The sequence below is a fragment of the Zootoca vivipara genome, chromosome 14 (genome assembly GCF_963506605.1).
Source record: "Zootoca vivipara chromosome 14, rZooViv1.1, whole genome shotgun sequence".
Taxonomy (NCBI): Eukaryota; Metazoa; Chordata; class Lepidosauria; order Squamata; family Lacertidae; genus Zootoca; species Zootoca vivipara.
The window spans coordinates 40,080,250-40,095,775 of NC_083289.1; the positions used below are offsets into that span (position 1 = coordinate 40,080,250).

Genomic DNA, 15,526 nt, shown 5'->3' on the forward strand with positions numbered 1-15,526 from the left:
TATTTACTGACTTGTGTGTTGTTCATCACATTTGTGAGAGCAATCACATATTTGGCCTGTGGGACCAGTCTAACAGCTGGCCCCCGGGACGGCCGAATCTTAAAATGCTGATTCCCGGGCCGTCCGTGGGCCGGATTTAGAAGGCAATTGGGCCGCATCCGGCCCCCAGGCCTTAGTTTGGGAAGCTAAGAAACCAAGAAGAGCTCTGTTGGAGAAGAACACAGATCCTTCTGGTCCAGCACCCTGTCCTCACAGGGACCAAAACAGATGTCTATGAGACACTCACAAGCAGGATCCGAGTGTAACCTGCACCTTCCCAGCAGCAACTGGTTTTCAGACGCGCACTGACTCCAACCGCACAGGTAGAGCACACCCATCGTGGGCAGTCGTGGTGCTTTAGTAAGTTAATAGTGCACTGTATGAAATGCTGTATGGCAGCAGCAGGCGTTTCAATTCTGCTCCCAAGCAATTGCTGGAAAGCAGTTCCTCAGCAGGGAGGATGCACTCAGTGTTATCAGCCGAGTGTTTCTGAGCAATTAATCAGTATGCTGGTCTGAATGGCACATCCAGTAAATGCTTGTGTATTTCTGTAACAATGAATCACCCATTTAATACCCAGCACTACTTAGTACTGCACATAAACCAGAATTTATTATCCCTGCAGCCCAAGTATTTTAACCTCTTTGCTCCTGGTAGCATTAGTGGTCTCACAAGTTTTGGGTGCAGCTCTGTTTTTTTGGCCGGGGGTGGGGGAGGCAAGTTACATGTTTGAAATTTCATACTGCCACCCATATGGGTTATTTTAGCCAAAGGACTCCTTGAAACATGTTGGCTACAAAATTCCTTCCTATTGCACCTGGGGAACATAATGCAATATTTGCAGGAGCTGTATACAAAATACAATATTATTAGCACAAAGAATGTGTTGTTGTTTTTGTTTTAATTTTTTAAAAAAGTGCAAAGCAGGGGCACTTAGAAATGTGTATATTTTACAGTGAATGCTCTGTTTCTCCACTTTATCACCTGGGTTGCCATAAAACAAAACAAAACAAAACTTTACTGCTCATTTTTGGCAAAGCGCCCTCACTTGGCTTTCCATCCTATGCTATTTAAGGAACAGGTTTTTATTTTTATTTTTTTGAAATTTGTGCTAAAATAAACAGGTGTGCTGAAAAACTGGGGTAATATAACTCAGGCTGCAAGGTTAGGGAAAATGCATGTGAGGGGGAGGTTTTGTTTTATTTTCAATGTATGTGGTGACGTGAAGCCATTTGGCTCAGGCTGCAGATCCGACTTCTGCCCTGCGTCCTCCCCTATGCGTTGTGCTGTCACAACAGTGCCTTTGCCCTCACCACTGCCACTACACCCACTGCACCCTTGCCACAGCAGTGTGAATGCCACTGTAGATGAGGGTGCAATTGCAGTACAGTGGTACCTAGGTTTAAGTACACAATTGGTTCCGGAAGTCTGTACTTAACCTAAAGCATACTTAACCTGAAGTGAATTTTCCCATTGAAAGTAATGGAAAGTGGATTAATCCATTCCAGACGGGTCCGCGGAGTACTCAAGCTGAAGTGTACTTAACCCAAAGTATGAGTGTAATTGGTTCCAGAAGTCAGTACTTAACCTGAAACGTACTTAACCTGAAGTGAATTTTCCCATTGAAAGTAATGGAAAGTGGATTAATCCGTTCCAGACGGGTCCGCAGAATACTCAACCTGGAGCGTACTTAACCCGAAGTATGAGTGTAATTGGTTCTGGAAGTCCGTACTTAACCTAAAGCGTACTTAACCTGAAGCGAACTTTCCCATTGAAAGTAATGGAAAGTGGATTAATCCGTTCCAGACAGGTCCGCGGAGTACTTAAACTGAAAGTACTCAAACCGAAGCGTACTTAAACCGAGGTATGACTGTAGTGGGACCAGCAACAATGCAGGCATGGTGGAGGGAGAAGGATGTGGCCCAGATCTGCAGGGAGGGGGGGGACATTTGGGCATTTTGCATACAGCAAGTAAACATCTTGGGCCACCCCTGGTAGCCCCATACACATAATTGCTTGAGAATTATATGAAAAGAAACCCCTCATTGCAGTTGCAAAAGGTTCAGCCCACCCCCTTGATTCAAAATGGCTTCCAATTGTATCCCAACATCAATGAAAACCTGCTCATTGATTTCAGGAACCATCATGCAAAATTTGGTAAGGGATATTTAAATGCACAGAAAATATGACAAATTGCTTTCCAAAATATCTAGCAGATGTTTTTTGGGGAGGGGGCATATGATAAAATCTTAATATGCCCCTGTTGTTGGCTACTTTTAAATCAACCCATTGATGTTCTTGCACTTCACCGCGACAAACTTTTCCATTAAAGTATTGGAAACAAATACATTTTGTGGCATAGATACAGCCTCTCCGCCGGGTGAAATATGTGACTGTTCGAACCATATGTTAAAAAGTAACAATGACAAATGGTTTGTTAGTAAATACTCCCAACAAATCTGTTTGTTGTTAATTGCTAGGAAGAGAAGCGGGGGGGGCACACCGAACCCTCTGCCAACCTTTTTAATGCAAGAAGTCATTTGGATTTTATTGCAGAGCATTAGAATGATTAATGCTGGAAGAGGAATATTTAATCTCCAATGGACAGCGCTGATTTAGTTTTCTTTGTTCCTTACCTTTCACTGGAAGGACTTATCAGAGGTGGGATTTCAGGTTTTCATTTCAGTTGTTGCCAAGTTGCAATCAGCAATTAATTAGCCTCATGGGCGATATTACTCACTTTGAACTGGGAACCAGACAATCCCTGAAGAGAATCTTGGCTCTAAGCTTCTGCAGGGACACACACACACACTCTTACACTTTAAAAAATAAATAAATCAGGGGTGCAAAGCCTTTTCCAAGCCAAGGGCCACAATCCCTTCTGGCTGACCTTCCAGGGGCCACATGCCAGTGGTGGGCAGGGCCAGAAGTAAAAGTGGGTAAAGCAATTAATGTAATTCCATAGGCTAGTTTTTACACATGCTCAGTCCCTTTGTCTGCCAGCCAGGCAAGCTACAGGCATTATTATCCGAATTCAAGGACACATTCCAGGCAGGCGAAACTTTCTAGAGTGTGACTTCATTATACAGCTTTAGGCGCTAGGCAAAAACATCCCTCTTTAACCAGGCCTTTGGCTGAGTGGCATCCAATGTCCTTTTAAAATGTGTTGGGGAGGGAGGAGGAATGTATTGGGTTGTCTTTGTTTTCATTATGTATTTTGTGTCTTTATATTGTGATTTTATGTTGAAACTGCCCTGAGACCTGCATGTATAGGGCGGTATACCAATTTAATAAGTAATAATAGTAATAATAGGTGCTGTGAGGAGTGTGGCCTGGGCTGAGGGTGTGTGTCTGAGGAGAGTTCTGGGGGCCTGAAAATAATTCATGTAAATTGCATATTCAAAGTAAACATTGTTTTTCCCCCCAGAGGCGTCCCCACCACCATCACCAAATAATAGAAATAAATGACTGAACTTTCACATGCATGAATATTTAATTTCGCAGAGAATTGCATAAATATTGTATTTGGAGATTCTAGAACACCCCATTAAAATTGCAAGACATTTCCATTATCCCTTTTATAATAGAATGTGGAATTAGGAGCTCATCTATGGAAATAAAATGAAATAAAAAATTCTCAACTTCTTATCTTCCCTTTTGTCCTCTAAGCGCCGTTAACGCACAGAGAGGCTCGTATGTCTGGGCTTTGTTTTTCATTAATTAGATTTGGAAAACAGCCCATTTTCTTTCTCTGGGCTCTGTTGCTTTTTGAAATAAATTCCAATCAAGGATAAGAATGCCAACTGCTTAAGCACCAGAGTTTCGTGGGAACCAGGAAAGTACACAAATGTGTTTACTACAATGTTTAAGAGAAAGAGAGTCAGTGTACGCACCATATACTTAAAACACATTTCCCACTCCAAAGAATGCTGGGAACTGTAGTTGCACCTCACTGAGCTACAGCACCCTTAAGAAACTACAGTTCCCAAGATTCTTTGGGCAAAGCCACATGCTTTAATTGTATGGTGTGTACTCAGCCAGAGAAGGGAGCTAACTGTCCCTTATTTGCTATCCTCTGTTTTCTTGTACCTGCTGCTGGTGAATCTTCTCTCCCTCAGACAATCTGCATGACATTTTTCACTGTGGAGGGTGTTCCACTGCCGGTTTATTTCTCTCTTTCCCCCACCCCCTTTTACCTCCTGCTATAATCACATATGTTCAAGAGTCTGTATCTTTCTTACTCGTTACGTGTATTTTTAACATTTCCTTTTCCTCCTCTCCAGGTTTATTAGAAAGCAAGGGCTGGACAGGCTTTTCCTGGAATGTGATACCCACATGTGGCGCCTCGGTGACCGGAAGATTCCGGAAGGAATAACGGTGGATGGCGGGTCAGACTGGTTCCTGCTGAACAGGAAGTTTGTGGAATATATCACCTTTTCTAATGATGACCTGGTGACGAAGATGAAGAGGTTCTACTCCTACACATTACTCCCAGCTGAGGTGAGCAAACTTGCAGTGTTATGGAAGGCTTTTTCCTTTGGTTATTGGTTGGTTGGCTGCTTTGAAGCTGCTGCACTTTAGCATACATTACCTTTCTAAAAATCAAGGCCAGCCCTATCATTAGGCAGGGTGAGGAAGCTGCCTCAGGTGACGGAACCTGATTGGTATGTTGTGAAGGGAGCAGAATTCTTGCCGGCTGTTCCTCCTGGGTTCATGGAGGACAAGGCTATCAGTGTGGTTCCTCATCATGTATACTGCCCTCCAAGGTCCAGAGGTGGTATTCCCCTGAATGCAAGTCCCTGGTGAGAAATGATGGGGGGGGGGGTGCTGTTGCCCTCTTGTCCTGCTTTGGACTTCTCACAGGCAGATGGATGGCCACCTTGGGGAGGGTGGAGGAAGGATACTGGACTAGACAGGCCTTTGTTCTGATCAAGCAGAGCTCTCTTTTTGTTCCATGAGGAAGAAGTATGTTACAATCACCCTGCTTGATCAGACCCAACGTCCACCTAGTCCAACCTTTAGCATTCCACCAGAGGCCCCCAGGCCTTTTTTCAGCTGGAATTCGCTGGAACTAAGTATGGGAGGCATTTTTGCCACGGCTGCATTTGCCCTGAAAAAAGCTCAATAAGTTCCAGCACCTCTTTTTCTAGATAAAAAAAGCCCTGCATAAGCCTAAAGCCAATGTTTGTCCCACAGCAGCTGGCATTCAGCAACTGAACAGGGAGACTCAGTTTAGCTATCAAAATGAACAGCCTATGTCAGCCAAACCTGTTGCCCTCCAGATATTTGCAGGCTATAGCTCCCACCATGATTGATCATTGGCTACACTGGCTGAGTCCAACAGCATCTAGAGCAGGCATCCCCAAACTTCAGCCCTCCAGATGTTTTGGACTACAATTCCCATCATCCCTGACCACTGGTCCTCTTAGGTAGGGATCATGGGAGTTGTAGGCCAAAACATCTGGAGGGCTGCAGTTTGGGGATGCCTGATCTAGAGGGCAACAAGATAGGGAATGGTAGCCTAAGTTCTGTGAGATTAGGAAAGTTTGTGGCATATGGGGTTTTCAGTTAAGAGAAAGGGTGAATAAGAAGCAACATGATACAGTTTGCAGAATTACGCGTGGCATCAAGAAAATGGCTGGGGGGAAGTATTTCTCCCTCTTTCATAACACTCGTGGATGTCCATTGAAGCTGAATTTTGGGAGAGTCCAAGAAAACAAAGTACTTCTCCATGCAGCACCTTGTTAAACTGTGGAACTCCCTCCTGCAGGGCGGCTGCCAATTTGGATGGCTTTAAAAGAGGTTTAGATGAATTCATGGAGGAGAGGGCTATCCACAGTTATTGGCCATGATGACTGTGCTCTGCTTTCATTGTCAGACACCGAAATTCTTCTGAATGCCAGTCATTGGAAGCCACAGGAGGGGAGAGGGCCTTTGTGCTCGGGTCCTGCTTGCATCTGGGTGGCTACCATGAGAACAGGATGCTGGACTAGACGGACAAAATTGTCACAAAGCCCATGTCCGATGCTAGCATCTTGTGGCGGCGGATTCCATAAATTATGTGTTGCATTAACTGGATTTTTTCTTCCTCTGTCATTCTCATTAGTAACGGTGATCAAAAGTTATATTAAGTGTGTAGGTGACATCCATCTTTCTTCTGTCCACTAGACCTTAATGCATTCAGAAGATGACTGATCCCCTTTCTCCTTTTCACTTACACATATATTAAATGTTCTCCTTTTAATCCTGCTTCTCCTAAAAGGGAAACGAAAGGTATCGTCTTCCCTTTCAACTCTGTCAACCTTTTATTCTGCTTATCTTTGCAGCGGCCTTCTCTGCTAGTATAAAAGGACAGGGCAGTGGGTAATTGGGTAGGTTTCTCTCCCCCTCCCCTCCTCAGTCCCGGCTTTTTGCCTGAATGACAATGTATGCCTTAATGGGTTTAACTAGACAATTCAAGCGTAAAATCCATATTCACTGGCCTGTCATTTAACATTTTTTAAAAGGGGGGCAAGGGGCTTGTCCAGGGGGATAGGCGGTCAACCATACTAATGCCATTCCGTGTGTCTGTAGATCACCCTATAGTTGATATTTTACAAAAGAACTCACTGTTCTGTAAAGGCCTTTTGCTTTTTCACCACCCAATGTTTATCCTGTTTCAGTTTTTCTACCCACCAGATTTCCTCGGCTAGGTTTTGTATCCGACTCCTTCAAAATAAGAATAAAGATAAATAAATAGGGAGCCCACTTTCATGTTAACCTAGCCCAGCCTTGTCCAACCTGATGTGTGGATGTGTTGGACTATAACTCCCATCAGCCCCAGCCACACAGTGTCAGGGAAATTGGGAGTTGTAGCTCAAAATGTCGGGGTGGTGGTGGGGGGCATAAGGTCCGGGAGAAGAAAAATCCTCAGCACTGTCCCAAAAAACAAAGCCTCACTGGACATGGGAAGATAGGAAGCTGCCCTTATATCGAGGCCACATTCACACCATACATTTAAACCATTATGATACCGCTTTAAACACTTGTGGCTTGTTCCCAAAGAATTGTGGGAGCTGTAGTTTGTTAAAGATGCTGAGAGTTTTTAGGAGACCCCTTCCCCCCCCCCAGCAGAGCTACAATTCCCAGAGTATGATAACAATAAGTCTATTCCCGCAGGGAACTCTGTGAGTGATCCTAAAAAACTCTCAGCACCCTTGACAAAATGAACCAGGTCCCAGAATTCCTTGCTCGAAGCCATAACTGTTAAAATGGTGCCATGGTGCTTTAAATGTATAGCATGAATGTAGCTCTCCAAGGCTTCAGTTGGGTTTTCCTCAACCCTAACTGTAGACGCCAGAGATTGAATCCGGGGTCTTCTGGATAACAAACAGATTCTCTGCCCCCCCCCCAGTTATGAATGTGGGCAAAACTCCTCAGAGATGCTGGGGCCCCAGTAACTGCCTGAGGGCCCCTTGTGGTTGATGCAGGGCCTGTCAGCCTCCATTACTATGGGATTTAAGTAAACACCGAAATAACAGTGGTATAATTAGAAGAAGAAGAAACCCATTGAAATTTCTCACTGCCTTGAATTGGCAAATAGACTTAGCAGCTTCGGAAATAATTGCAAGAGACAGCGTGTCCCTTCTTTTGCCTTAGGGGCGAACTGGGTCTTTCACTGCGAGGTCATTTTCACCTATGGGCACATTGCAACTTCCAAATAAATCAGCGGTAGTAGACAGAGAGGAATTGGCTTGGTTTGCGGTGGTTGTCTTTTTCTTTTATTACTTTCACTATTTCCTCACATTAATTGGTGGGAGATTTTGACCTTGAAAATCGCCTCCACCACATTGAGAAATTTATCTGAGGGGGAAAGGACCCTGACCCTACCTGACTGGAGATGCAACGTTAGATGCAAAACAACGGAATTAAATATGATCTCCTCCTCCTTCAGATGCTTCTACCTGTGGCCCTTTTCAGTGTTGGTGTTATAAAACCACTTTCCTGTTCCAGAAATCTAAAATCTTTTAGAATTGTCATTTTTAAATAATTAATACGGAAATTTTCCTCAAGGTTAATCCCCTCCCCACTACAGCAAAACACACACACGAAAAGAAACATAATGAGAGATCTTGTAATAATAAAAAATGCCAAAACACATCAATTACATTATTAAAACAGCAGCCAGAGAAAGGCAGAAAACAATGTATTCCATTTTAAAATGCATTGACACAGCAGCTTAATAGTAGCCTCTGTCTTCCTAAGATTCAAGAGAAAAGGGTCAGCTTAAATTATTTAGGGGAGGGAGTTTCATAATCTTGGTACCGGGGATGGATTTAGCTTTGATGAGGCCCTAAGCTACTGAAGGTAACGGGGCCCTTTATGTGTCCAGCTGTCCTTTGTTAACAACAAATTGTCACTGTTTTTTTGTGTTGAATATATGCTATGTGGTAATTTATGGACCTAATAGGTATCTAAAGCTCTTTGCACATAACAAAATATGTATTTTAGCTTTTAGCAAAGTAATTGTGAAACTAATCTTATATTTTGGAATATTTTACATCCAGTGGGTTTTTTTAAAAAAAATTGGGGGGGGGGTGGGCAAGAGAGTGGAGCCCTAAGTTATAGCTTGTTTAGCTTATACGTAAATCCGGCACAGCTTGGTACCCTTTTCGAATACCACTTGAGAGTCTTTTTGGCAAAAGGGTGAGGTATAAATGCTGCAAATAAATAAAATAGTAATAACACACACACACACCAGCAAATTTCAAGCTGTCCACAGAGAAAAATGGTTTGAGAACAAGTGCAGCACACTACGTGATCTCTTCAGCCCATATGCTTGTAATCATCTCTTAATGTGCTTGACTCCATACATTTAAGCATTCTTACCCCCCACTTTAACTATAATTTGTTAATGGTGCTGGGAATGGTAGCTCTGTGAGGTCGGCACCCTTAACAGACTATGGCTCCCATGATTCTTTGGTGGAAACCGTATCGTTAAAGCATGGGATGGATGTGACCGTAGTGTCCTCTCACAACCCCACTGAGTTTTGTGTTTCTCCCTGCCTCCCAACAGTCTTTCTTCCACACCGTCCTGGAAAACAGCCCTCATTGCAACACAATGGTGGACAACAACCTGCACATCACAAACTGGAACCGCAAGCTGGGTTGCAAATGCCAGTACAAGAATATTGTGGACTGGTGCGGCTGCTCCCCAAATGATTTCAAGCCGGCCGATTTCCACCGATTTCAGGTAAGTTGGTATCTTATCAGGTTTGTTAGTCATGCCGTCGTGAGGCTGGATCCAGCAGGTCCTTTCTTACGTTCTTATGTATAAGAGTTGGAGCCCATCATTAACTGGAAGACACCATGCCGGCATCTTCTGCTCTATCCCATACTGTCTGCTCTACCTGACAGCAGCTCTCCATGAGTTCTGGTCACTGCCGCCTGCTCCTTTTTCCATCCTTTTTAAAAAGATGATGCCAAGGGTTGGATCTGAGACCAGCTGCCCTTCCCTCCCACAGAAGCTCCATCTGGTGTTTCAATCCATGGTGTAACTAGAGCTCTGAACGTTAGTTTTTCAAACTAACCACCCTTCTGAGTGATCCCCCCTCCCCATCCCCACCCCTCCCCACCCCTTCTCTACATAAGTGCCTGGAAACTTCCATTTCACTGTATCTGAAGAAGTGTGCATGCACACGAAAGCTCATACCAAAATAAAAACTTAGTTGGTCTTTAAGGTGCTACTGAAGGAATTTTTTTTAGTTTTTCAAAGAATCTAGTTCAAGCTCAACATGTCCAGGAAGGAACCCATGCAAGTTCACCTTCATCCCTTTACAAAACAAGCTAGTTCAGTTCACAGTTCGATTCAAATTCAGCCAAATGACTCTCAGCCTCCCAACCCACCAACATGCAGAATGTTACTGGCTGCTGTGCTGAAGTATAAAATATAATTTAGAAGGCTAAGAAAACATCCAAAAATGCATGCACACGGTGAAATGTGAATTGTTTAATTACAGCTCGGTCAGTAGACTATGAGTCATGGGTTTGAGCCCCACGTTGGGCAAAAGATTCCTGTATTGCAGGGGGTTGGACTAAATCTGACCCTCATGGTCCCTTCCAAGTCTACAATTCTGTTATTTTTTGGCTCATGTTTTCATTCTATGATTCTGTTTTTCCTCAGAAATTATGATCTTGAAGCTTAAAGGCCCAATGTGTCTGAAGTGTTTTTTTTAATAAAAACAAAACAAAACACCACACATGTAAGAGAATGAACTTGATGATGAACTGGAAACCGGACAAAGTCCTACCCCAAAATGAATTTAGTTCACATTCTGTTCTCAGCAATTATGGCAGCTATATGTTCAGGCATAGTTCAGATATTTTTGAACTCATTCAGTAAACTTCATTAAACCAAACGAGTTCATTCCAAACACTGGATGGAGGGCTCCCGCTTGCACAAATGAGGTCCCAGGTTCGGTTGCTGGTATTTTCAGTTTTAAGCCTCTCAGGTAGCTGGGTTGCCCAACAAGTTCTGGAGGGCCAGTGATTTCTCACCCCCTGCCCGAAAGTAAACCTGTTTTGCTGGTGAGAATGCCTCATGCATTCCAGGCATTCTGGCTGCAAATGGAGAGAATAAACATAATCGGAGCCACTCTGAAAGCAAATTTGACGGGTGGTGTTGACTTTTTGGAAGGCATGTTGCACCTTTTGGTCTTGGCGCTTTCAAGCTTGACACTTTTTATCCCTCTATATTTTTTAAAAAAAAATGTGCAGAAAACAAAGAAGTCTTTTACAGTCTAACAGAGCGGTGTTAGAGAAACACATAAGCCGTGGGCAGCATCCCAGTTCAGCCTGCTATAGAAAAATGTAAGAGTCCCCTATCACCAGCATCCACTTTCCCAAACACTTGTTAACATAACATGGCTTCCACAGACACCAATGTACCCACCAACGCATCCTGTGGTGTTCACAAAAGGTCTGAGTAAATATCCCCTCAAAAACACATAAGAGACTATTTGCTTTTCCTGCTCATTTCCTGTTTGCACTGACTCAGCCTCTCTTACACTGAAGCTTTTGTGTCATGCCCCCATGGCAGCCATTTTAAGTTATGGCACCCACCCATGGCAGCCATTTTAAGTTATGCCAGGCTCAAGGCAGCCATTTTGTGACTGATGCCAGCAGCACTTTCTCAAAATTAAAAATGTGCTCATTGGCCCAAAAAGGTTGGCAACCCCTGCGCTCGAACAGCAAATCACCCATACACAAAAGTTCACAATTAAACTACTGGGTCTCTTCTCTTTGATACTCATTCTTCCAACCTGCCAGGACTGTGTTGACACTTTGTAAGTGGCTCCCCGCCCGCCGCCCGCGGTTTCTCTGCATCTGAACTTTTTATACAGTGGTACCTCTACTTACAAATAACTCTACTTACGAATGTTTCTACTTACGAATAGAGCTCTGTCCGCCATCTTGGATGCGGTTTAGATAGGATTTTTTCTACTTACGAATTTTTAGATAGGGTTGCTTCTACTTACGAATATTTTCTCCCAATGCATTCCTATGGGATTTGACTTACACTTTTTTTCTACTTACAAATGTGCGTTTGGAACGCATTAAATTCGTAAGTAGAGGTACCACTGTATATCGTTTTTGCTGGAATTTTCTGACATACGTTCTTGCATCACCATGACGTGTAAGGTGGGAACCTTGTGTTCCTCAAAAAAAAAAAAAATCCACAGAAACGGCATTGTAAAAAAATTTTGTTCTTATTGACACAGCAAACCACAAGACCGACCTTCTTTGCGCGCAAATTTGAAGCGGTGGTGAATCAAGAAATAATTGGCCAGCTGGATTACTACTTGTATGGCAACTACCCATCGGGCACTCCAGGCCTGAGATCGTACTGGGAGAATGTCTATGACGAACCAGATGGGATCCATAGCATCAGTGACGTCATGCTGACCATGTACCACTCATTTGCTCGCTTGGGCCTGAGGAGAGCAGAAACATCCTTCCACACTGATGGTGAAAACAGCTGCCGGTAAGTTCAGAGTTCCTTCAGTCCACAGCAGGTGGCAAGTACCTCTTCTCCTCCAAGCAGCTGAGATCTACATTCCCCTCTGGGCTAATGTGTCAGCAGCTGCCTGCAAGCCAACAGGGACCAAGAAGCTAAGCGGGTGGGCGCAGGACAGCGTCAAAAATGAGCAGGGACTCCCCTTGTCCCTATTTCTCTCTTGCCAATCTCCACTCTCCATTTCTCTTTCTCTCCAATAATACCCTTTTCACTCTCCCTCACTCTCGGATTGCGACTGCACATTTCAGCTTTATTTATTTATGTAGACAACAAGGGTAGCACCTGTCTAATATTTAATGAGAGGGAATTCCAGAAGGGAGGTGCCATAGCATTAGAAGCCAGATCTGCAAGAGGCCCTCTCCTGCAGAGCACAGTGATTAATTGGGTAAATAAGGGGGCAAGATGGATATTTTAGGTGTTCTGGTCCCAAGCTGTACTGTAGAGGAGTTTATAATTCACAACCAATACCTTAAACTTAGCCCAGTAGCCAGCTGGCAGCCAGTGCAATTTTTAAAAGTTTGTGAGTCTGGGAGCTGCCATTTAAATTTCCCACAAGACCCCCCAAATGCCGAATCTCCCCAAGGGGTTGTGGTGAAAGTAAATGGCAGCTCTCAATAACTCTCAATTAACTGTTGCGGATCAAGAGTCCCTTGGTCTCCGGGGTCCCACCTCAGTGCCCTTTGCCAAGCCCCCACCCTACCCAGGCTTAAAAACAGAGGTTTAAGAAGAAGTGCGGAACATGCTCATTCCAATGAACTCAGCGTCACTGTAGCTGTAAGAGCCTCACCCTCTGCCAAACCACTAACTCTGTTCTTGCTAATCAAGCTCTTCTCCATTGGCATTTATGTTTTCCAGGTACTACCCAATGGGTCACCCATTCTCCGTCCAACTCTACTTCCTTGCTGATCATTTTCAGGGTTTCCTTGTCAAGCACCATGCTACCAATCTGGCTGCCAGTAAGCTGGAGACCTTAGAGACATGGGTGATGCCCAAAAAGGTGTTTAAAACTGCAAGTCCACCCAGTGATTTTGGAAGGCTGCAGTTCTCTGAGGTAAGCATTGCTATTATCTTTTTTTCCCGCTTCCTCTTTTAAACTGAACAAGGTTTCCTTTTCTTTGTTCTGAAACTGCCATGGCTCCTACTTCCTAACTGAGGCCAGATCTGCCAGATATGACCTTCTCCACACTTTCATTTGACCCCTATTTTGACTGCACTGTGTTGTGTACGAATTCATTCCCCTGGGTCCCAGAGCTTTTCTCACTGTTCTGAGGCTGGTCCTTGAGAAAATCCAATCTTGCTCGGAAAAGGCTTATCAGGTGTGCAGAAAATTCAAAGAGAGATATTGCTTAACCCATTTGCCCTGTGGATAGCTCAGTCAGTAGACTGAGCATGAGATTCTAAACCTCAGGGTTGTGCTACATTGCAGGGGGTTGGACTTGATGACCCTTAGGATCCCTTGCAACTCTAGGATTCAGTGATTGTAAGCTTCAGTTCAGCAGGTAAAATCGGATTTTCTTAGCCTGCCAGGGAATTTCCAGAGGATGTTTCCTTGTAATAATTGCTTTAAATTGTTGTTGTTTTTATTGATTGCATTTCATCCCCACCCTTCTTTCAAGGTGTTCAGGTTTGTGTACATCGTAGTCTCCCACCCCCAACATTTTATCTTTCCAACAACCCTGCGACATAGTCTGGGAGAGTGACTGGCCCAATGACTTTGATGGCTGAGTTGGATTTTAGTCTTCCTGATCTCTGTCTGACTCTGTCAAGTGCTAAACCGCTCTCATCCTGAGCCACACATTCTTTGCAAATGGCACAGCTGCCTAAAGCTATTTATTTCATCATTTTTTTCTTGCTAAATCACAAATTTTAATTAAAGCCCACACAGCTAATTGAACAAATTTTTGTTCGTAGTCATTATGTCCTGGCCTATAAATTCTGCATTTTCTTTGGCAATTGAGAGAGGCTTAGGTAGGCTTCAGTGTTTTTAATGGCATGTGTGGCAAATCGGCGACATTAATGTCCTATTAAGGAGATGGATGCTGGTCTTGTTCTGTTTATTGAGATATCGGTGGATTGAATTACTATTTTCATGTCCTAACAAATGATCGCACCAACTGTATTTCTTGGGAATGGCAATTCTTCTGTTGTTTTGCTGGTGTGAGGGCATCTTGCAAGTTAATGAGAAACGCACATGCAAGATAACAGCTGAAACAGTATGTCCGGGTTTTGCTTGGAGTATAATCACAAGCGTCAACCTAACCTATTAAAAATCCCATTGGTTGAACACAAATTGGGGGCTGACACCAGTGGTCAGGACTCATTTTTCAGGGGTCAGAATTGATACTCATCCATTATCATCAGAGCCTTAAGAATACATGTCCTTGGCAACAGTCAATCATATGATCAATTGCCGCAGAAAGCAGGGTTGAAGCCAGTTGATCACCCTACAGAAACCAGCTTTGCAAGCCCTATACTCAGTGCTGTGCAAGCAGCTCCCAGGTGCCTGACAACTAGCTGGCTGTTGGAAAGCACCCAGCCACTCTAACTAGTGGTTGGGGCAATGCATCTGTCAATCATGATGTCAGGTGACTGGGTAGCCATGTGATTGTCCCACCCACCAGTCAAAGTTGGTCTGCGGGGGTGAGGATCAAGAAGGTTCCAGCCTACCAAGCCAAAAAAGGTTTCCCATCCCTGGTAGCGACAGTACTGAGCCAGATAAACACATTGTTTTATTCACTAGGGCACAGAGATGGAGAGCCTATGGCAGGCATCCCCAAACTGCAGCCCTCCAGATGTTTTGGCCTACAACTCCCATGATCCCCTAGCTAACAGGACCGGTGGTCAAGGATGATGGGAATTGTAGTCCAAAACATCTGGAGGGCCGAAGTTTGGGGATGCCTGGCCTATGGCCTTCCAGATGTTGCTGGACTATAGCTCCCATGACCATTCATTGTCAGCCATGTTGGCGTTGGCTGTGGCTGTTGGGAGTTTGAGTCCAACAACTTCCAAAGGGTGGCAGTTTCCCAATAAGAGGTTAATTCCATGTGACGTAGGTATCACCTCTTCACTTGAGTTTGGGTTTTTTGTTTGTTTGTTTTTTGAGAAAGATGGCATCTGTCCAAAGAGAAGGCGAAAGATGGACTTGGATTTCATTTAGGCATTCAGGGACTTCTGCACTAAGCCTTATCAGCGGAACTCGAAAAAAAGTTTGTTTCTAGCCTCGTTAGCAGTTGTAATTCATCACAGAGAACTAAGTGAACTGGGCGGCAGGCAATTAGTGTCTTCTGTGTGGACCTAATGGTCCCCGTTTGTGGTGAGCAATGAGACACAAGCTAGTAATCAAGGCATAATTTATCTTGGGCAAATTTTAAGTGCAAACCCAAGCAGGGACCGGAATAAGTGATGTAAAAGCTCAGCAGGGAGTTAAGAAGC

The 15,526-nt window shown here is 44.0% G+C and overlaps 1 protein-coding gene across 2 annotated transcripts in view; it reads left to right on the forward strand.

The window, feature by feature from the left end:
• The window catches only part of XYLT1 (xylosyltransferase 1), a 175,932-nt gene that overhangs the window by 147,434 nt on the left and 12,972 nt on the right, over window positions 1–15,526 (forward strand). For both annotated transcript variants that reach the window (XM_035130694.2, XM_035130697.2), the window contains 4 exons: window positions 4,323–4,539; window positions 9,095–9,271; window positions 11,799–12,061; window positions 12,950–13,145. In XM_035130694.2, the coding sequence (XP_034986585.2) occupies window positions 4,323–4,539; window positions 9,095–9,271; window positions 11,799–12,061; window positions 12,950–13,145 (853 nt within the window). The remainder of the gene's footprint in view (window positions 1–4,322; window positions 4,540–9,094; window positions 9,272–11,798; window positions 12,062–12,949; window positions 13,146–15,526) is intronic.